The sequence below is a fragment of the Oncorhynchus tshawytscha genome, linkage group LG13 (genome assembly GCF_018296145.1).
Source record: "Oncorhynchus tshawytscha isolate Ot180627B linkage group LG13, Otsh_v2.0, whole genome shotgun sequence".
Lineage (NCBI taxonomy): Eukaryota > Metazoa > Chordata > Actinopteri > Salmoniformes > Salmonidae > Oncorhynchus > Oncorhynchus tshawytscha.
The window spans coordinates 14,758,681-14,779,801 of NC_056441.1; the positions used below are offsets into that span (position 1 = coordinate 14,758,681).

Genomic DNA, 21,121 nt, shown 5'->3' on the forward strand with positions numbered 1-21,121 from the left:
CTACATAATATTGAAAAAGTTGATCCATTCTTCTCGAATAAAAAAAATCTCTCTCCCTATCTTCTGAATCACACTTGTAACATCAGTAGGCTACAGCTAGGAGGGGCAGGTAGCCTACACGCACTGGTGAACATTTTCAGCGGGCAGGCAGACAGACACTGGAATAAGTTTCTAATCGACAGAGAGAGGGCTTTGCATAGGCGCTTTGTTGCGTTTTTTTGTGGGACTGAAAAAAATTCCCGGAACGTAAAAGAACAGTATTAACCGGTTGTCACACTCTGATTTGTTTCACCTGTCTTGTGCTTGTCTCCACCCCTCCAGGTGTCTCTCATTTTCCTCACTATTCTCTGTGCATTTATACCTGTGTTTTCTGTTTGTCTATTGCCAGTTTGTCTTATCTCGTCAAGCCTACCAGCATTTTCCTGTACTCCTGTTTTCTATAATCCTTGCTTTCTATAGTCCCTGTTTTCTAGTTTCCCCGGTTTTGACTATTCTGCCTGCCCTGACCCTGCCTGCCGTTTTGTACCTTGTGATACTGCCCTGGGTTACTGACCTCTGCCTGACCCTAACCCTGCCTGTCGTTCTGTACCTTTCGGACTCTGCTTTGGATTACTGACCTCTGCCTGCCCTTGACCTGTCGCTTGCCTGCCCCCTGTTGTTGTAATAAACTCTTGTTATTTTGAACTGTCTGCATCTGGGTCTTTTCCTGAGGTCTGATACCGGTTACCATGCTTTTAAAATGACGGTTCTGCTCCGGAACAGTATAGGTCACTTTCGTTCCCGGTTTTGATTCTATTCCTTGAAAAAAATGTAATGGTGTTCCCCACCAACAACATTCAACTCATACTTTAACTGAAAGACGTGCAATCATGGTCATTTAGGGATAGTCAAATCACACTCAAATGGTCCCAAATCTAATTCTCTTCAAGTGTTGAATGAGTGCTGCCAATCGTACGGTACTAGTACATCGTTTAGGTACATCGTTTTCTTTGTTGTCTTAGTAGTAGTATCAGTAGTTTTTATTTGTTGTATTAATAGTAGCACCAGTAGTTTTATTAGTTGTATTAGTAGTAGTAGCAGTAGTTTTATTAGTTGTATTAGTAGTAGTAGCAGTAGTTTTTATTAGTTGTATTAGTAGTAGTAGCAGTAGTTTTATTAGTTGTATTAGTAGTAGTAGCAGTAGTTTTTATTAGTTGTATTAGTAGTAGTAGCAGTAGTTTTATTAGTTGTATTAGTAGTAGCTGTCACGCCCTGGTCAACGTATATGATGTTTGTCTTTATTTATTTGGTCAGGCCAGGGTGTGGCATGGGTTTTTGTATGTGGTGTGTATGTATTGGGATTGTAGCTTAGTGTCTGAAGTGGTTCTCAATCAGAGGCAGGTGTTTATCGTTTTCTCTGATTGGGAACCATATTTAGGCAGCCATATTCTTTGAGTGTTTCGTGGGTGATTGTCCTTAGTGTCCTTGTTCCTGTCTTTGTTAGTTTTCACAAGTATAGGCTGTTTAGGTTTTCGTTACATTCATTACGTTCTTTGTTTTTGTAGTGTTTGTATTGATTCGTGTTTTACGTTTGTTTATTAAACATGGATCGCAATCTACACGCCGTATTTTGGTCCGACTCTCCTTCACCACAAGAGAACCGTTACAGAATCACCCACCAACCAAGGACCAAGCAGCGTGGTAAACAGAGGCAGCAGCAACAGCAGCAGCAGGAGAAGTGACAGGTGCAGCAGGAGCAACAGCAGCAGCAGCAAAGGCAGCAGCAGGAGAAGCAACAGAGGCAGCAGCAGCAGCAGCAGAAGTGGGAGAGGCTGCACTATTTGGAGAAATGGACTTGGGAGGAGATCCTAGACAGGAAAGGACCCTGGGCAGAGCCAGGGGAATATTGCCGCCCCAAAGCCGAGCTGGAGGCAGCGAAAGCAGAGAGGCGGCATTATGAGGAGCTAGCACGGCAGAGCGGCTGGAAGCCCGATAGGCACCCCAAAAAATTTCTTGGGGGGGGGCACAGGGAGAGTGTGGCAGAGTCAGGAGTCAGACCTGAGCCAACTCCCCCTGTTTACCGTAAGGAGCCATGGATGGAATTGGAGCTGTCGGCAAAGCTGAGTGCTGAGTCTGAGAGTGTTGAGGATGTATTGGACAGAGTAGAGAGAAAGCTGTTGGTTTGGCATAGTATGTACGGCATTCGCCCTGAGGAGCGTGTTAGCTGTCCGATGTCACCCGTGTCAGTTCCTCGTACTCAGCTTGAAACGTGTGTTGGAGTTCCGGGGGATTTGATGCCGGCTATACACACCAGGTCTCCAGTACACCTTCACAACCCGGTGTGTCCTGTTCCTTGCACTCACCCGGAGGTGCGTGGCCCAGTACCACTAGTGCCAGCTCTCCGCACCAGGCTTCCTGTGCGTGTCCTCGGCCCAGTACCACCAGTGCCAGCACCACGCATCAGGCCTACAGTGCGTCCCGCCTGTTCAGCGCTGCCAGAGCCTTCCTCTCCAGCGTTGCCGGAGCTTCCCGTCTGCCCAGCGCCGCCAGTCTGCCCAGCGCCGCAAATGCCGCCAGTCTGCCCAGCGCCGCAAGTGCCGCCAGTCTGCCCAGCGCAGCCAGTGCCGCCTGTCTGCCCAGCGCCGCCAGTCTGCCCAGCGCCGCCAGTCTGCCCAGCGCCGCCAGTGCCTCCAGTCTGCCCAGCGCAGCCAGTCTGCCCAGCGCCGCCAGTCTGCCCAGCGCCGCCAGTCTGCCCAGCGCCGCCAGTCTGCCCAGCGCCGCAAGTGCCGCCAGTCTGCCCAGCACCGCCAGTCTGCCCAGCGCAGCCAGTCTGCCCAGCGCTGCCAGAGCCTTCCTCCTCCACAGCGCTGCTGGAGTCTCCTGCCTGTTCAGCCTATGTGAAGCAGCCAGAGCTGCCAGCCTGCATGGAGCAGCCAGAGCTGTCAGTCTGCATGAAGCAGCCAGAGATGTCAGTCTGCATGAAGCAGCCAGATATGCCAGCCAGAGATGCCAGTCTGCAAGGAGCTGCCAGTCTGCAAGGAGCTGCAAGTCTGCAAGGAGCTGCCAGTCTGCAAGGAGCTGCCAGTCTGTAAGAAGCCACCAGAGCTGTCAGCCTATATGGAGCAGCCAGAGCCGCCAGTCAGCGTGGAGCAGCCAGAGCCGCCAGTCAGCATGGAGCAGCCAGATCCGTCAGTCTGCCAGGATCCGCCAGTCAGCCAGACTCTTCCAGATCTGCCAGTCAGCCAGACTCTTCCAGATCTGCCAGTCAACCAGACTCTTCCAGATCTGCCAGTCAACCAGACTCTTCCAGATCCGCCAGTCGGCCAGGATCCGCCAGTGAGCCAGATTCTTCCAGATCTGCCAGTCAGCCAGATTCTTCCAGATCTGCCAGTCAGCCAGATTCTTCCAGATCTGCCAGTCAGCCAGATTCTTCCAGATCTGACAGTCAACCAGACTCTTCCAGATCTGCTAGTCAACCAGACTCTTCCAGATCCGCCAGTCAACCAGACTCTTCCAGATCCGCCAGTCAACCAGACTCTTCCAGATCCGCCAGTCAGCCGAGTCTTCCAGATCCGCCAGTCAACAGAACTTCCAGATCCGCCAGTCAACCAGATCCGCCAGTCGGCCGGGATCCGCCAGAACTGCCAGTCGGCCAGGATCTGCCAGGATCCGCCAGTCAGCCAGGATCCCAGCCAGTCAGCCAGGATCCGCCAGTCAGCCAGGATCCGCCAGTCAGCCAGGATCCGACCGTCAGCCAGGATCCGCCAGTCAGCCAGCATCCGACCGTCAGCCAGGATCTGCCAGTCAGCCAGGATCTGCCGAAACCACCAGCCAGCCAGGATCTGGTAGATCCATCAACCTGCCTGAGCTTCCTCTCACTCCCGAGCTTCCCCTCACTCCCGAGCTTCCCCTCACTCCCGAGCTTCCCCTCAGTCCCGAGCTGCCCCTCAGTCCCGAGCTGCCCCTCAGTCCCGAGCTGCCCCTCAGTCCCGAGCTGCCCCTCAGTCCCGAGCTGCCCCTCAGTCCCGAGCTGCCCCTCAGTCCCGAGCTGCTCCTCAGTCCCGAGCTGCTCCTCAGTCCCGATCTGCTCCTCAGTCCAGTGGGGTTCTGGGTGAGGACTACTAGGCCATGGTCGGCGGCGAGGGTGGACTATCCAGGGATGCGAGGAGGAGGGACTAAGACATTGATTGAGTGGGGTCCACGTCCCGCGCCGGAGCCGCCACCATGGACAGACGCCCACCCGGACCCTCCCTATTGTTTTGAGGTGCGTCCGGGAGTCCGCACCTTAGGGGGGGGGGGTTCTGTCACGCCCTGGTCAAAGTATAATGGTGTTTGTCTTTATTTATTTGGTCAGGCCAGGGTGTGGCATGGGTTTTTGTATGTGGTGTGTATGTATTGGGATTGTAGCTTAGTGGGGTGTTCTAGTTAAGTCTATGGCTGTCTGAAGTGGTTCTCAGAGGCAGGTGTTTATCGTTGTCTCTGATTGGGAACCATATTTAGGCAGCCATATTCTTTGAGTGTTTCGTGGGTGATTGTCCTTAGTGTCCTTGTTCCTGTCTTTGTTAGTTTTCACAAGTATAGGCTGTTTCGGTTTTCGTTACGTTCATTACGTTCTTTGTTTTTGTAGTGTTTGTATCGATTCGTGTTTTACGTTTGTTTATTAAACATGGATCGCAATCTACACGCCGCATTTTGGTCCGACTCTCCTTCATCACAAGAGAACCGTTACAGTAGCAGTAGTTTTTATTAGTTGTATTAGTAGTAGTAGCATTAGTTTTTATTAGTTGTATTAGTAGTAGTAGCAGTAGTTTTTATTAGTTGTAGTAGTAGCAGTAGTTTTTATTAGTTGTAGTAGTAGCAGTAGTTTTTATTAGTTGTATTAGTAGTAGTAGCAGTAGTTTTTATTAGTTGTATTAGTAGTAGTAGCAGTAGTTTTTATTAGTTGTATTAGTAGTAGTTTTTATTAGTTGTATTAGTAGTAGTAGCAGTAGTTTTTATTAGTTGTATTAGTAGTAGTAGCAGTAGTTTTTATTAGTTGTATTAGTAGTAGTAGTTGTACAACAACTTTTTATACTAGTTTTTATATTTGTATTATTATTATTTAATTGTTGTTATTACTAGACAGTAGTTGCCATATTATTCTTATTGCTAAGAATTGTATTGACTTTCTTTTACTCTTGAAAACGAGATTGTACATCAAGAGGTTTCATCATGCAAAATGTCAAATAAATAAATCATTGCTTGTATGACTCATCACCGAGTAACAGTAATCACATCTTCCTGCCACAGATATAATTTATCTGTAGACTGGTACCAGATCCTATTGTGCTGTATGACCAGAACAGATCTTGGACCAGGCTACTTCATCCTTAGGGAACATTCAAAGAACATTCAGAATGAGGCAGGCTAGCGAGCAAGCCAGCGGGTTGGAGCAGCAAGCAGCCAGCTGACCTGAGCGGTGGTCGGCTGGTCGGTCACTAGGTGTTACCAACTTGAGGAAGTCATTCATTACCAACATGAGGAATTCATTGGCCAGATGACTCCCACGGCAACAGCACTACTTGTTGTGGAGCCGTGCTACTCACAACAATCATGGCAGACAGAAAAAGTGTAGCCTGGTCCCAGATCTGTTTTCACTGTTTTACCAACTCTGTGACGATAGCAAAAGGAGTTGGCAAGACAGTCCAAAAAGATCTGGGACCAGGCTAGGAAAAATGAAAAGAGGAATTGGTAAAGATTACTTTGACTACACGTCCATAACACATTCATTACACATCTAGAAGCATTTGATGAACATGTTAGAACAGATCCCGAACAACTTTATTAAAGGTTAATGAAATACAGTATATCCATAGCATATCTGTAGCGTATTCATGTCACGCTATGCAAGAGCACATATTTAGGTATCTTAATAGATGCATCATTAGAATGACAACATTATTCCTATTCAGTCTGGTTTAAGGGGAAACTATGGGATGAGAGTTAAAGTCATAAAATGTGACCTGTAACTCAAAAGGGTATATTGACAGGATCCAATATTAGCATCTATGTTGAGAAACATAACCCACACTATCACCTGTCTCTATGTCTCTTCACCCTGGGTATTACAACGACCACAGTTAATCCTGGTAGCTGCAAATATGTAACAACAATCAGTCTGAATAAATTATCCCTGAAGCAACACAGCACACACAATGCATCTCTGAGAGCATTTGTGTGTGTGTGTGTGTGTGTGTGTGTGTGTGTGTACGCCTGAGAAAGAGACCTAGCTTAAGGGCTTTCATGGGACAATCCAATCAGTCTGATTCCCATTACAATGACTGGCCGTGGTATGAATGGACAGACAGTCAGGAAACCCCCACAGGCCAAATCAATTCTAATGATGAGGCGCTATATTGTTATAAATATGCTTTGAGGAAATAGACCATTAGGGGTTAGGTCTGGTATGGGGGAACAAGATGTCAAAGCTTTTGATTTAGGAGCCAAAATATTTTGTTTTTTTAAAAACATTTCCCCCGCAATGTGCTACTTATGCAGGTATCTTATGACAAAAGCAAAAGGTTGATAGTCCTCAGTTTGATGGGAGGAAAAAGCACTTGGTTATCTCTTTTCCTCTTTCCTAAGCCGTCAGCTTAACTCTACAGCTTTACAAATCAGCTTGTCACTCAGAGACAGACAATCAGGTGTCAGGAGGCTGAGGTCAATATAAAACAATCAACCAAACATCGAACCCCTGGCTACTCCCCGGGTCAGCCTGATCTGCACCTCTGCGCCACCCGATGGGTGGTCCATGAGTCACCCTTTCACTCAGTGGTGGATGGTGGAGGGGTAGAGGTGGGACTCAATGGCAGGAAATATCAGGGGGCCTCTGAGGGGAGCAGCACCACCACACACACATGCATACAACACATAAAAGAGAAGTTAAATTCTCATAAACCGTCAACTGCCAGTATCAGTTGTTCAGCTCTCATCTACTCTGTTAGAAAGCAGACTATGAATCATATCCTGACTGTGATGGAGACAGAATAGTCATATCTTCTTCTATTCAGAGACGGCATTTCTCAGGTTCCTGGTAGTTTGGAATGAGTTAAGGGGAGCCAGGTGTAGTAATGAGTTGTATGTACCTGGGCTGCTTGGCTGCCCCTTCTGCCTGTAACTGTGCATCTTCATGTCTAAACGAGTCTCTCCTAGTTTATTGGTCACTGGTGGGTACCATACTTTACTGTCAGAAAAAAAGGGAGAAATCCTGCTAGGAGTGTGTGTGTGTGTTTGAGTGTGTCTGTGTGCGTGTGTGTTTGTGTTTGAATGCCCCTGTGTGTGTGTGTCGGTGTGCATGTGTTAGCACGCCTGTGTGTGTGTGTATGTGACGTGTGTCTGTTTGTGCGCACACGTGTGTTTGAGTGTGTGTGTGTGTTTGTGTGTGTATGTGACGTGTGTGTGTCTGTTGGTGTGCACACGTGTGTTTGAGTGTGTGTGTGTCTGTTTGTGCGTGTATGTGGGTACGTCTAGCACTGTGAATGGGTTGTGTTTTTGCATAGTGAGAGTACAGTAACGGCAGTGCATTCTTTATCTGTGTCAGAGGAGACACAGCACTGGGGAGGGAGATAGGGGGATTCCAGACAGACACACACACACACAGCAACAATAATCTGGAACAAAGGTCCCGTGCTCATGTTGCACTCCACCCCACACACACACATAGTATTTCTGTCCCCGATGCCTAAGGTGGATTCCCAGGTGAATTTCCTGAACAGAAGCTCTAACTGACAAACCAACATGAAGTGACCATGTCTCATCTGTCATAAAGCAAGTCAAACACCAGTTTTTGACAAGGAAATAGAACCACAGAGGGAGACCACATGACTGACAGCATGCCTGAGTCTGGCCAGGCCAGGTAACACATTGGATCTTAACTTGACTGTCTGTTTACTTCTCTAGGTAGTGCTTAGCAAAGTTGATGCTAAAACATTTAGAAATAAAACAATGTCTACTCTAGACATTATTTTGTATTAGTAACATAATACTATATATATATAATATCTATTCACATCACAATTCCCACAGATAATGTCAAATGAATGTCCTCAGGTAGTCCTGAATGTCCTCAGGTAGTCCTGAATGTCCTCAGGTAGTCCTGAATGTCCTCAGGTAGTCCTGAATGTCCTCAGGTAGTCCTGAATGTCCTCAGGTAGTCCTGAATGTCCTCAGGTAGTCCTGAAATACCCTTAAGGTCTGCTGATCTAAAACGCCTCATCTCTCCCTGCTCCCATCGCTCCCTTTCAGACCGTTTAGAGCCCCGTATGTTCTCCTCTGTCCTGCTACATCTGGACATCAGAGCCCAGTGCAAAACCCAACAACATCTCACAGTTTTACCAATTTAACTTCAGATTCTGACATTTTTCCATGTTTCTTCAAACGTCAAATTTCGAAGTTGCTCCCAACTAAAATGTTGTAGATTTTGACACCCTGGTGTTCTCCTCCTGCTCCGCATCATTCCAAATGGTTAAGTCAGGGTTTCTCAAAGGGGGGAACATTTTGGTTTTTGCCCTAGGCCTACAAAGCTGATTCAAATAATCAACTAATCATTAAGGCTTGGGATAGGATTAAAAAAATATATTTAAAAATGAGTGTCTATCGCTGGGAATATGGTCAGGTTAAATTTATTTGCACCAAAGAAAATAAGTGGTACACAACAATACAGATGAAAACTAATAACGAACATGCGACCTTCGGATCAGGAGTCATGGGATTCTGAATGGTTAAGATAAGGGTTAAGGTTTGGGATAGAGTTAAACATTAAGTGTAGGTGTTCATTCTGAATGGTTAAGATAAGGGTTAAGGTTTGGGATAGAGTTAAACATTAAGTGTAGGTGTTCATTCTGAATGGTTAAGTTAAGGGTTAAGGTTTGGGATAGAGTTAAACATTATGTTAAGGTGTTCATTCTGAATGGTTAAGTTAAGGGTTAAGGTTTGGGATAGAGTTAAACATTAAGTTTAGGTGTTCATTCTGAATGGTTAAGTTAAGGGTTAAGGTTTGGGATAGAGTTAAACATTATGTTAAGGTGTTCATTCTGAATGGTTAAGTTAAGGGTTAAGGTTTGGGATAGAGTTAAACATTAAGTGTAGGTGTTCATTCTGAATGGTTAAGTTAAGGGTTAAGGTTTGGGATAGAGTTAAAACAACAAGTGTAGGTGTTCATTCTGAATGGTTAAGTTAAGGGTTAAGGTTTGGGATAGAGTTAAACATTAAGTGTAGGTGTTCATTCTGAATGGTTAAGTTAAGGGTTAAGGTTTGGGATAGAGTTAAACATTAAGTGTAGGTGTTCATTCTGAATGGTTAAGTTAAGGGTTAAGGTTTGGGATAGAGTTAAACATTATGTTAAGGTGTTCATTCTGAATGGTTAAGTTAAGGGTTAAGGTTTGGGATAGAGTTAAACATTAAGTTTAGGTGTTCATTCTGAATGGTTAAGATAAGGGTTAAGGTTTGGGATAGAGTTAAACATTAAGTGTAGGTGTTCATTCTGAATGGTTAAGATAAGGGTTAAGGTTTGGGATAGAGTTAAACATTAAGTTTAGGTGTTCATTCTGAATGGTTAAGATAAGGGTTAAGGTTTGGGATAGAGTTAAACATTAAGTGTAGGTGTTCATTCTGAATGGTTAAGATAAGGGTTAAGGTTTGGGATAGAGTTAAACATTAAGTTTAGGTGTTCATTCTTAATGGTTAGGTTAAGGTTTGGGATAGAGTTAAACATTAAGTTTAGGCGTTCATTCTGAATGGTTAAGCGCTACCTTGTCCCGGACCTGCTGTTTTCGACTCTCTCTCTCTACCGCACCTGCTGTCTCTAACTCTGAATGATCGGCTATGAAAAGCCAACTGACATTATCCTGTTGCACCCTCTACAACCACTGTGATTAATATTATTTGACCCTGCTTGTCATCTTGGCCATGTACTCTTATAATCTCCAACCGGTACAGCCAGAAGATGACTGGCCACCCCTCAGAGCCTGGTTCCTCTCTAGGTTTCTTCCTAGGTTCCTACCTTTCTAGGGAGTTTTTCCTAGCCACCGTGCTTCTACATCTGCATTGCTTGCTGTTTGGGGTTTTAGGCTGGGTTTCTGTACAGCACTTTGTGACATCGGCTGATGTAAAAAGGGCTTTATAAATCAAATTTGATTGATTGATTTGATTAAGTTAAGGGTTAAGGTTTGGGATAGAGTTAAACATTATGTTAAGGTGTTCATTCTGAATGGTTAGGTTAAGGTTTGGGATAGAGTTAAACATTATGTTAAGGTGTTCATTCTGAATGGTTAAGTTAAGGGTTAAGGTTTGGGATAGAGTTAAACATTATGTTAAGGTGTTCATTCTGAATGGTTAGGTTAAGGTTTGGGATAGAGTTAAACATTATGTTAAGGTGTTCATTCTGAATGGTTAAGTTAAGGGTTAAGGTTTGGGATAGAGTTAAACATTAAGTTCAGGTGTTCATTCTTAATGGTTAGGTTAAGGTTTGGGATAGAGTTAAACATTATGTTCAGGTGTTCATTCTGAATGGTTAGGTTAAGGTTTGCGATAGAGTTAAACATTATGTTAAGGTGTTCATTCTGAATGGTTAAGTTAAGGGTTAAGGTTTGGGATAGAGTTAAACATTAAGTGTAGGTGTTCATTCTGAATGGTTAAGTTAAGGGTTAAGGTTTGGGATAGAGTTAAAACAACAAGTGTAGGTGTTCATTCTGAATGGTTAAGTTAAGGGTTAAGGTTTGGGATAGAGTTAAAACAACAAGTGTCTACCACTGGGATTGAACATGTGACCTTCAGATCTGAAGTCACGGGCCAACACCCATCCGCCACCCCTGTCCAGGTAATATTGCTCACTGTTGCCCCCAGTGGGTAATTTTGAAGGCCTTTCCTGACGTCCTCAAGACAATTTCTAAGTCAACTTGGAGCGATCTGGCTGTGCAAGACAGTCCCACTTCAAAGCCTTGACGGAAGAAAGGAAGGAGGAGGGGATCTCTGACTCAATCTCTCTCTGTCCCCCGTAGCTCCCTCTCTCTTTATCCATTTCATCCTTGTCACGTCCACTTCACTTCAGGGATTCTCTTCGGCCGTTCCTTTCGTTCTCACTTTACACCATATCGTTTACTGTTCTTCTCTCTTGCCTGCCGACTGGTGCCCTTTCAGTGCCCGCTACATCACATTAGCCACTTTTCATCTGTGTCTCAGGAGAGCCTTCTCTCTCTCTCGCTCTGTCCTTCTGTGGCCTCATGTACCAATGTTTTATAGTCTCCCTTTCACCTCCCACTCAGGATACTTCTCTTCTCAATGGTCGACCAGCTCAGTAAAACATAATCTGTATTCCAAATAACACCCTATTCACTATATGTCTATAGTGCAATATGGGCCTTATCAGCCCTGGTCAACGGTAGTGCACTAGAAGGGAAATAGGGAGCCATTTGGGACGCAACCACACATACAGTAAGTGGACGTTCACCCAATTGGTTAAAAAAAGAGTGCACTAAACGACAGAAAAAGAGGATAAGAAAATGAGATAAAGATGGACAGAGAGAGGGAAGGAGAGAAGAAGGGAGGAGGTGAAAGAGAGAGATGAGGTTTTCAGAGTAAGGGCCTGAATTCAGTCGTTTGTACCAGGTGAACGTATTTTGTTTTGGAGTGGGCTGAGGTAGATAAGGAGTCTATAAAATGATGCTTTACATTGGGAAGTAACACAGTCTCAATTCATAACCTCTGTTATTTCACCTCTTATCTAAATACCTGATATCAAAAGGAAGAATAGCCTCACTGGGAATGTACCGCACACAATCCAACTCCCAATACAAAACTTGACTGTCATCTACAGTAAATACCTGATAATAAAGAGCAGTCTGGCTTAATCAGACATATCCTGATTGAGACTATGGAGTCTGGCTAGTGAAACTGTAGGAAGAGGAATCAGTCTGGCTAGTGAAACTGTAGGAAGAGGAATCAGTCTGGCTAGTGAAACTGTAGGAAGAGGAATCAGTCTGGCTAGTGAAACTGTAGAAAGAGGAATCAGTCTGGCTAGTGAAACTGTAGGAAGAGGAATCAGTCTGGCTAGTGAAACTGTAGGAAGAGGAATCAGTCTGGCTAGTGAAACTGTAGGAAGAGGAATCAGTCTGGCTAGTGAAACTGTAGGAAGAGGAATCAGTCTGGCTAGTGAAACTGTAGGAAGAGGAATCAGTCTGGCTAGTGAAACTGTAGGAAGAGGAATCAGTCTGGCTAGTGAAACTGTAGGAAGAGGAATCAGTCTGGCTAGTGAAACTGTAGGAAGAGGAATCAGTCTGGCTAGTGAAACTGTAGGAAGAGGAATCAGTCTGGCTAGTGAAACTGTAGGAAGAGGAATCAGTCTGGCTAGTGAAACTGTAGGAAGAGGAATCAGTCTGGCTAGTGAAACTGTAGGAAGAGGAATCAGTCTGGCTAGTGAAACTGTAGGAAGAGGAATCAGTCTGGCTAGTGAAACTGTAGGAAGAGGAATCAGTCTGGCTAGTGAAACTGTAGGAAGAGGAATCAGTCTGGCTAGTGAAACTGTAGGAAGAGGAATCAGTCTGGCTAGTGAAACTGTAGGAAGAGGAATCAGTCTGGCTAGTGAAACTGTAGGAAGAGGAATCAGTCTGGCTAGTGAAACTGTAGGAAGAGGAATCAGTCTGGCTAGTGAAACTGTAGGAAGAGGAATCAGTCTGGCTAGTGAAACTGTAGGAAGAGGAATCAGTCTGGCTAGTGAAACTGTAGGAAGAGGAATCAGTCTGGCTAGTGAAACTGTAGGAAGAGGAATCAGTCTGGCTAGTGAAACTGTAGGAAGAGGAATCAGTCTGGCTAGTGAAACTGTAGGAAGAGGAATCAGTCTGGCTAGTGAAACTGTAGGAAGAGGAATCAGTCTGGCTATACATTATGTAGCAGTATGTGAAATACCTTCAGGTTTTGGTTTGCCCTGTAAAACTGGAATAGTCCCAAAAGTGCCAACTGAGGAAAAAAAACGTTTTGTAAGTATGTGAACTATGTATTTGACATGATATAGTCTATTCTATCCTATAACGTTAAAGCAGGAACTTATTGGGGGTTGTCATAAAAACGGAGCACAGTGTGTGTACTGGTATAAAAGAGATAATCCACCCTGAAAATGAAATGTGACGTGATACGTCATCAAGACAAGGTTCCCGTCACTGGAGATAGGGGATAACAAACTCTCACATTTCATAATGCTTTTAAAACAATTACCTGCAGTCCAGATGGCCAAATAAGCCAATAGATGGTACGAGCAAACTTCTCCAGAACAAATCCATCTGTCTATATCATCACAACAGAGTATATATTTTGTTTAAATGTCCCCAAAGTGCAGAGTGCACCATCACATTCATATCCTTTCTTCCTTCAACTACCATGGCGCAAAACTGTGTTCTCCTCTCCCTGCTTGCAGGCTCGCAGGGCCCTTGAGCGTTGCCATTGCAACCTGATTCACACAGCTTTGTGCTAGAAATGCAATCTATACTACCAGGTTGAACATGGTGATATTGTAACTCCTAAACTGATAGTGAAGTTTGTTTTAGGGATTACAACTAGCTAACTACTTCACATGCTGATATTGACTTTGGTATTATTTGCGTGTGGTTATGTTTTCTTGATAGCTACCTAGCGAGCTAAACAGCTTTTCTAGAGAGAGCATTGCATTGTGGGTAGTCAAATTTTGACATATTGCTTACTAACTTATTATAACGACAAAATGCTATATTTTTTTCACAACAGATTGTTCTCACATATTTGAATTATTTATGTAAATCATAGGAATTTGTGGTTTTAAGTGGATTATTCCTTTAAGATGCTCGCCACAAGAGGTTTGTTTTTTAAACAACTAACTGACCGACGTCGGTTCAATTATTTGAAATACATTTTTTTATGAGCTCAATACGCACTTTCTCTAGAAAGAAATCAGATCACACCAAAACTGTGATATGTAGTAGGGAGTCGTAGTTTCCAATAGGCCAATATTCAACATAGTTTTGCGAAGAAAATGTGGTAATTAACTACAATGACCATAATCGGTGACAGCATCATGCTAGTCATCATGCTAGTCATGCTAGTCAGGATTGAGGCAAAGATGAACGGAGCAAAGTACAGAGAGATCCTTGATGAAAACCTGCTCCAGAGCACTCTGAACCTCAGACTGGGACGAAGGTTCACCTTCAAACAGGACAAAGACCCTAAGCATACAGCCAAGACAACGCAGAGTGGCTTCGGAACAAGTCTCTGAATGTCCTTGAGTGGCCCAGACAGAGCCCGGACTTGAACCCGATCAAACATTTATGGAGAGACCTGAAAATAGCTGTGCAGCAACGCTCCCCATCCAACCTGACAGAGCTTGAGAGGATCTGCAAAAAAGAATGGGAGAAACTCTCCAAATACAGGTGTGCCAAGCTTGTAGCGTCATATCCAAGAAGACTCAAGAACATAATCGCTTCCAAAAGGTGCTTCACAAAAGTATTGAGTAAAGGGTCTGAATACTTATGTAAATGCTATATTTTTAAAACATTTGCAAACATTTCTAAAATCCTGTTTTTGCTTTGTCAATATGGGGTAGAGTGTTGACTGATGCTCATATCTCCGCCCTAACAATGGGAGTCGTTGTCCCAAAGACGGAAAGGCAGAAGCTAGGTCCAAAATAAGCCCATAGAAACACATTGGGTTTATATTGGACATATTTTTGGGGGAGTGAAACCTCTCGCTTTGCCACCTCCTCTCTGGTGTGGGGCAGACATGGAGAGGGAGAGAAGAGAGGAACGCGCTATCGAGACAGATAAAGAGCATTTGCTTTGCGAGGTACAGTATCTCTACCTGAAAATACATTATCTAATCTAAGTGATTGATAGGTGGTATTCAGTAGTCATAAAAGTATGCCTTATTTACTTTGAAGAACTACTAAAACAGTGAATTTGTCAGACAACATAGGCAGCAGCTCTATAGAGATGAGATGATGACTTGGAATTAAATAATAAAGTCATCATATAAAACAAATATATAATATACAAAACAACTGAAATATTTGATTAAAGTAATATGAATAAACGATGGTTAATAAGTGATAAGCAGTAATGTGCAGTCACTATTACATGTTTTATTCATAACGCATAGTGCATTTCATGCTAAAAAATATATTGAACCGAAACTGAAAACTGTGATTATTTTTAAAAAAATAACTGAAACCGAATCAACCTCAAAAAGCTCTAATCGCTCAGCACTAATATCCTGGTCAGGCATAGTCTCTACTCAGTACATCATCTATATTGGCTGATATAAGAGTTTATGTTCTAGTTTATAACAGTAAGGTTCTCACTATAGAGGTCAGTTCCATCTGAAATGTGTATAGTATCATTGTTATAACAGTTTATAGCAGGTTTATAACAGTAAGGTTCTCACCACAGAGGTCAGTTCCGTCTGAAATGTGTATATTATCTGTGCTATAACAGTAAGGTTCTCACCACAGAGGTCAGTTCCATCTGAAATGTGTTTATCATCCGTGTTATAACAGTTTATAACAGGTTTATAACAGTAAGGTCTCACCACAGAGGTCAGGGCCATCTGAAAGCTGTATATCCTGGCGAGGCCAAAATCGGCCAGTTTGATCTGTCCTCCACTGGTGACCAAAATGTTCTGGGGTTTCAGGTCCCGGTGAACCACACGGTGTGAGTGCAGGAAGTCCAGTCCCTGCAGCAGCTGGTACATCATATCCTGTTAAGACAACACACATGGGCACTCAGACAGGTCTTAAGACAAGTCTTAACAGGTACAACATGACACATGGACATTCCAACACAGTATTAACAGGTACAACATGACACATGGACACTCAGACACAAGCTGTGTTCGAATGCTCACACTAACAGCACTAACCATACTATTTGTGGCATACATTTAGTATGTAGTATGCTTATTGTTCATAGTATGAATATATGTAGTATGCTAAAAGTTTACGGATGTCGTACTACATTCGTCAAAATACGAAGTACTCTAGCAGTGAACACCATTTCCGTGCGTTTAGGGCCCATAAATGCAACTCTTCAGAAAATGGGCGTGGCTTCACAACGTTTTCAGATTTGAAGAAAATGGCGGAAAATATGCAGCCAAAGTCCGACGAGAGAGTATACAAATTCATTGCTTTAACTAATTATAACAAACGTTAAGAAATTGTTGGGCAATGTAATTTGACAATTTGTTAGCTTCGCTAGCTTTACAAACTGCATAGCATTTCATTACAGTAGTTGCTTGTATGCACCAGATGTTAGCTATCTGCCTAACGTTAGTTGGCTACTAATACTTCAAACTTGCCAGTATATTAACTATATGCTATCTAACTAAACAACCCAACATTTATTGACTTGATTTTTCACGTAATTCTTAGCTTAGCTAAGTGGTATAGTCTTTGTGCGTTCTCAATGGACATTGTTAAAGAAGTCGTAAAACGTCTTGCAACAAGCTAACAAGCTAACAAGCTAGCAAGAAGTTGAAAAGCAACAGTATCAAATTCCGGTAGACACATCGAAGCACTAGTACACTCAACTACAAGGATACCGTTAGTTAATTTTAGTATACTGTAAACTAATAGCATATAGTATGTAGTATATACTCATTAAGTATGTAGTATACAGTATTTTAGTATGGGTATTCGAAAACAGCTACAGTCTTAACAGGTACAACATGACACATGGACACAGACACAGTCTTAACAGGTATAACATGACACATGGACACAGACACAGTCTTAACAGGTACAACATGACACATGGACACAGACACAGTCTTAACAGGTTGACAACACAGACACAGTCATGACACATGGACACAGACACAGTGACAGTTTTAACAGGTATAACATGACATGGATTTTTCAACAACACACATGGATAAAATTTTACGGACACATGGACACTGAAAAAAGACACATGATATCCTTGACATAGAGGGTTCAAACGTACTAAAACAAAATGTCATTTTTAAAATCTGTGTTTTGGTTGATGCACATTGGTGTTGGATGGTTCCGTTATCTTCATCATCATGTGTGTACAGTATGCACATCACTGTAATCTGTAAGGTAACGATAGTAAGAAACATCGTTTATTTCTCTTCTAAATCAGCCAACGTGTCTCAGAACACTGAAAACCTAAATGAAGAGTCCCACAGAGTGAAGTGAAATCACTGAGGCCTTGCATGTGGTGCAGCAGCTTGTCGACGAGGAAGAAAAGAGAACGTATCCCTTTGAATCCCAAGTGTGGCAGATGTTGATAACTGACACAAATTGTGGAGGGAGAGCAGAGCAGGAAATACACGTTGCTGTGAGGGTGTAGTTCTGATCTTTGGGCCCTGGTCCAAAAGTAGTGCACTACATAGGGAATAGGGTGCCGTTTGGGTACACCCTTGATCTGTTGGTGGTGGGCCTGTCTCTGCCTCCCTCCCTCTCTTCCTGCATCTGGCTGGACTGGAGCTGAGGTGGATTGTTCATTGAAGATCCACTCTTTCTAGCTGCAGCCAGGAATGGCCCCACAGTGGCCCTAATGCCCACAAGCACTCAGTCCAGGGAGAGAGAAATAAAGTTAAAACGAGAGAGAAAGAAAGAGTCTGAGAGGAGGGCTAAACTGAAGGAAGAGTCTGAGAGGAGGGCTAAACTGAAGGAAGAGTCTGAGAGGAGGGCTAAACTGAAGGAAGAGTCTGAGAGGAGGGCTAAACTGAAGGAAGAGTCTGAGAGGAGGGCTAAACTGAAGGAAGAGTCTGAGAGGAGGGCTAAACTGAAGGAAGAGTCTGAGAGGAGGGCTAAACTGAAAGGGCTCAACGACCCACTCTCTGGTGGAACTTGCACAACAACATAAGGACTGAACTGATGGTGATAGCGGAGGTGGGGGCTGTTTGAGTGATAGAGACAGAGAGATGGGGGAAGATTAAAAAAGAAACACAGGGAAAGAAAAAGAGAGAGAAAGAGGGACTCTCTCTCCCAGTCTCGACATGAATCGGCCTACTGCTGGGGTTGCAGCAGGCAGCGGTGCCCCCCCCCCCCTGAAACCCGTCGCCAAGACCTCACAAGTGACATGGACCTGGGCCTGGGGAGGGGCTCCATTCTCTGACCCTAGCAGCTGGTGAGTGATTAAAAGAGGTGAAACAATGGTCTGCACACTCAAGCAGAAAACATTTTCAAACGGGCGGGGCTGACCAGGGCTAAGGGGAGGGGACAGGAGCCTCTGCACGGAATAGAGAACAGACAGGGCAGAGGGAATGTGTGTGTGTGTGTGTGTGTGTGCGGTGTGTGTGTGTGCGGTGTGTGTGTGTGTGTGTCGGTGTGTTTGTGTGTGGTGTGTGTGTGTGGTGTGTGAGTGCGGTGTGTGTGTGTGTGCACGTGCGGTGTGTGTGTGTGCGGTGTGTGTGTGCGGTGTGTGTGTGCGGTGTGTGTGTGCGGTGTGTGTGTGTGCATGCGTAGGCAGTGTGTCTGAGAGTCCCTTGCGCAGGTCAGCCAGAGAGCGTAAACAGGCCTTCTTTTTTTGCATCTCCGTCCACCCGTAAACTAGGAGGCCAACAGACAGCGGCAGTTATTTAGTGAGTTGATACAATGGCATCACCCCCATGAGTTCCTCTCTGTTTGCTTTAAATGGCCATTTGCGACATGTTTCCTTTCAACAGCATTTCCTACAAAACCCCAATTATCTCAGAAGTGTGACTTGAGGACAAACATACAAACAACAAGGCCCCCATGGCACTTCATCTCCTCTCCCTGCTTCTGTTCATTCCTATAACAGTCATTCAGTAGTAGATGATACAGGTGAAGATGAATGATGAATGACAAGCCGTTGCTTGTCAAGAGTTAATAGATTTGAGTTGTTAATAACAATTAATAGTTTGTAGGGCTGGGGATAATGTCAAACTATCAGACTGACATTAATATCTAGTCTCCAGTCTGCAGATGGTATGAGAAAACACCTGACCTGTTGCAAACCAATGTGACAGGACGTGACACAGAGCAACGAGTTGCCCAACACACTAACTGTCTATGACAGCACCTCCACCAGAGATAGCTAGCTAGGAAACACAAGGCAAGCGATACCCAAGAAAAAAAAGAAAAAAGTAGCCCAGAGAAAAAGCAGTGAAAACATGGCATCCCCTAGTGCAGTCCCTGTTGTCATGCTAATAAGCAAGACGCAGTCATATTGTTTTTTGTAACCATGTCACAATACAGGACATCTGCCAGTTAGTGTAATGCTTCATTAACCAGGCCTTTATAGGGCCAGGCCTGGAGACGGGGAAGGACGGGGGATCTGGGGGTGGAGGAGGGGGTAGAGGGGCACGAAGCCCAGCGTTAGCCCAGCGTTAGGTTGGGGGAGGCTGCGGGACAGAGACCGGCTGCTTCATGTCCTTCCAGCTCATTTGATTCCCGGAGCCTCTTTGATCAATTACCATACGGTGGGTCTGGGGGTGGGGGTCTGCAATCTGGTGTCCTCTGGTCTGGAGGAGTGTTACTGTGCAGTGTCCACTGTCATGGAAATAAAAGGGACGGTGCCACTGTCATCTTGTACTTGATCGTTTTTCATTGTCCCTCATCGCTCCAGCTGCTGTTTGGATGTTGAAAATAAAAATCAAATCAAATTTTATTTTTCACATACAAATGGTGAGCAGATGTTAATGTGAGTGTAGCGAAATGCTTGTGCTTCTAGTTCCGACAGTGCAGTAATAACCAACAAGTAATCTAATCTAACAATTTCACAACTACTACCTTATACACACAAGTATAAAGGGATAAAGAATATGTACATAAAGATATGAATGAGTGATGGTACAGAACGGCATAGGCAAGATGCAGTAGATGGTATCGAGTACAGTACATACATACTGTATGAGATGAGTAATGTGGGGTATGTAAACATATAAAAGTGGCATAGTTTAAAGTGGCTAGTGATACATGTATTACATAAAGATGGTAAGATGCAGGAGATGGTATAGAGTACAATATACATATGAGATGAGTAATGTAGGGTATGTAAACATTATATTAAGTGGCATTGTTTAAAGTGGCTCGTGATACATTTTTTACATCAATTTCTCCATTATTAAAGTGGCTGGAGTTGAGTCAGTATGTTGGCAGCAGCCACTCAATGTTAGTGGTGGCTGTTTAACAGTCTGATGGCCTTGAGATAGAAGCTGTTTTTCAGTCTCTTGGCCCCTGCTTTGATGTACCTGTACTGACCTCACCTTCTGGTGAACAGGCAGTGGCTCAGGTGGTTGTTGTCCTTGATGATCTTTATGGTCTTCCAGTGATATCGGGTGGTGTAGGTGTCCTGGAGGGCAGGTATTTTGCCCCCGGTGATGCGTTGTGCAGACCTCACTACCCTCTGGAGAGCCTTACAGTTGTGGGCGGAGCAGTTGCCGTACCAGGCGGTGGTTGTGCATCTGTAAAAGTTTGTGAGTGCTTTTGGTGACAAGCCAAATTTCTTCAGCCTCCTGAGGTAAACGACTACCACCCCGTAGCACTCACTTCCGTCATCACGCTGTCTGTGTGGGTGGACCAATTCAGTTTGTCCGTGATGTGTACGCCGAGGAACTTAAAACTTAATACCCTCTCCACTACTGTCCCGTCGATGTGGATAGGGGGGTGCTCCCTCTGCTGTTTCCTGAAGTCCACGATCATCTCCTTTGTTTTGTTGACATTGAATGTAAGGTTATTTCCCTGACACCACATTCCGAGGGCCCTCATCTCCTCCCTGTAGGCCGTCTCGTTGTTGTTGGTAATCAAGCCTACCACTGTACTGTCGTCCGCAAACTTGATGATTGAGTTGGAGGCGTGCATGGCCACGTAGTCGTGGGTGAACAGGGAGTACAGGAGAGGGCACAGAACGCACCCTTGTGGGGCCCCAGTGTTGAGGATCAGCGGGGTGGAGATGTTGTTACCTACCCTCACCACCTGGGGGTGGCCCTTCAGGAAGACCAGTACCCAGTTGCACAGGGCGTGGTCGAGACCCATGGTCTCGAGCTTGATGACGAGTTTGGAGGGTAATATGGTGTTGAATGCCGAGCTGTAGTCGATGAACAGCATTCTCACATAGGTATTCCTCTTGTCCAGATGGGTTAGGGCAGTGTGCAGTGTGGT

The 21,121-nt window shown here is 44.5% G+C and overlaps 1 protein-coding gene across 3 annotated transcripts in view; it reads right to left on the reverse strand.

Moving 5' to 3' along the window:
* Positions 1–21,121, reverse strand: part of LOC112259968 (cyclin-dependent kinase 6) — an 81,509-nt gene that overhangs the window by 48,826 nt on the left and 11,562 nt on the right. For 2 of the 3 annotated variants that reach the window (XM_042295221.1, XM_042295220.1), the window contains exons 4-5: positions 15,562–15,729; positions 12,919–12,969 (exon numbers count right to left, since the gene is read on the reverse strand). In XM_042295221.1, the coding sequence (XP_042151155.1) occupies positions 12,919–12,969; positions 15,562–15,729 (219 nt within the window). The remainder of the gene's footprint in view (positions 1–12,918; positions 12,970–15,561; positions 15,730–21,121) is intronic. The other variant, XM_024434688.2, reaches the window with a different exon arrangement.